Source organism: Eimeria mitis, genomic scaffold, assembly GCF_000499745.2.
Source record: "Eimeria mitis Houghton genomic scaffold, Emh_scaff3812, whole genome shotgun sequence".
In the NCBI taxonomy this organism is placed as follows: Eukaryota; Apicomplexa; class Conoidasida; order Eucoccidiorida; family Eimeriidae; genus Eimeria; species Eimeria mitis.
This window is the reverse complement of record NW_013572148.1, coordinates 1-1,826: the sequence shown is the minus strand read 5'-3', so window position 1 is coordinate 1,826 and position 1,826 is coordinate 1. Positions and strand designations below refer to the sequence as shown.

At 41.8% G+C, this 1,826-nt stretch overlaps 1 protein-coding gene across 1 annotated transcript in view; it reads right to left on the bottom strand.

Moving 5' to 3' along the window:
- The window catches only part of EMH_0069810 (uncharacterized protein), a gene marked incomplete at both ends in the record, with an annotated part of 919 nt that extends 74 nt beyond the window's left edge, over positions 1-845 (bottom strand). The window contains 2 exons of the mRNA XM_013498906.1: positions 3-488; positions 832-845. Coding sequence (XP_013354360.1) covers positions 3-488; positions 832-845 — 500 coding nt within the window. The remainder of the gene's footprint in view (positions 1-2; positions 489-831) is intronic.
- Between the last annotated feature and the right edge of the window lie 981 nt (positions 846-1,826).

The following is a 1,826-nucleotide window of genomic DNA, read 5'->3' as shown; positions in this document are numbered from 1 at the left end:
GCTGCTGCTGCTGCTGCTGCTGCTGCTGCTGCTGCTGCTGCTGCTGCTGCTGCTGCTGCTGGTGCTGCTGATGGTGGTGCTGCTGCTGCTGCTGGTGCTGCTGAAGGTGGTGGTTGTGGTGGTTGTGGTGGTGCTGCTGTTGCTGGTGCTGCTGGTACTGCTGCTGCTGATGGTGGTGGTGGTGCTGCTGGTGCTGCTGTTGGTGCTGCTGCTGCTGCTGCTGCTGCTGCTGATGGTGGTGGTGGTGGTTGTGGTGGTGGTGCTGGTGCTGCTGTTGGTGCTGCTGCCTGCTGCTGCTGCTGATGGTGCTGGTGCTGGTGGTGGTGCTGCTGCTGCTAATGCTGCTGCTGCTGCTGCTGCTGCTGTTGCTGCTGTTGCTGCTGCTGCTGCAGATGGTGATGGTGATGGTGCTGCTGATGGTGGTGGTGGTGCTGTTGCTGCTGCTGCTGCAGCAGTTGCTGTTGTTGCTGCTTCTGCTGCTGGTGTTGCTGCTCGTGCAGCTGTTGTTGTGTGTATATATTTAATTTGTGTTTGTGTTTCTGCTTCTCTCTGTTGCTGCTGTCTCCTCGGTTGGGGTGTATAGGCACCTCCTTATCAGTAAACGAAAAGTGAAGGGGCGCAGCTGCCTATACACCTCAAAATATATTTATACATAAATATATATAAATAAATAAATAAGTAAATAAATAAATAAATAAATATATAAATATATATATATATACATATATATATATATATATGTTATATATATACACCCCAAGCTGCGTATACACCTGACGGTGCCTATACACCTGAGTGTGTTTCTACAGAGAGCTGAAGCTGCCTATACACCTGAATGTATGCATGCATGCAGGAGAGGTAGAGCTGCGTATACACCTGAATGCATGCATGCATGCATGCAGCTGCAGCTGCCTATACACCTGAATCTTTGCATGCATGCATGCATGCATCTGCAGCTGCGTATACACCTGAATGCATGCATGCATGCATGCATTTGCAGCTGCGTATACACCTGAATGCATGCATGCATGCATGCATGCATGCAGGTGAGGTGGAGCAGTGTGTGGCGGCTAGCGAGCGGCTAAACAACTGTCTCTGCGACCTAGAGGAGACAATGAGGAGACAGAAAGAAGCCTTTGAGGCCGCTGTAGAAAGCAGAAATGTTACTGGAGTGCAGCTTATAGATAGGTAATATAATATATTTGTATTTATATTTATTTATTTATTTATTTGTTTGTTTATTTATATTTGTATTTATAAAGAGAGATAGAGACAATGAGGAGACAGAAAGAAGCCTTTGAGGCCGCTGTAGAAAGCAGAAATGTTACTGGAGTGCAGCTTATAGATAGGTATTTATATTTATAAATAAATCAATATAAATATAAATATAAATATATAAATATAAATAAATAAATAGAGAGATAGATGTATTTATATAGAGAGAGGAGACAATGAGGAGACAGAAAGAAGCCTTTGAGGCCGCTGTAGAAAGCAGAAATGTTACTGGAGTGCAGCTTATAGATAGGTAATATAATATATTTGTATTTATATTTATTTATTTATTTATTTGTTTGTTTATTTATATTTGTATTTATAAAGAGAGATAGAGACAATGAGGAGACAGAAAGAAGCCTTTGAGGCCGCTGTAGAAAGCAGAAATGTTACTGGAGTTCAGCTGATAGATAGGTATTTATGTTTATAAATAAATAAATAAATAAATAAATATAATAATAAATATAATAATAAATGTATTTAGATAGAGAGAGGAGACAATGAGGAGACAGAAAGAAGCCTTTGAGGCCGCTGTAGAAAGCAGAAATGTTACT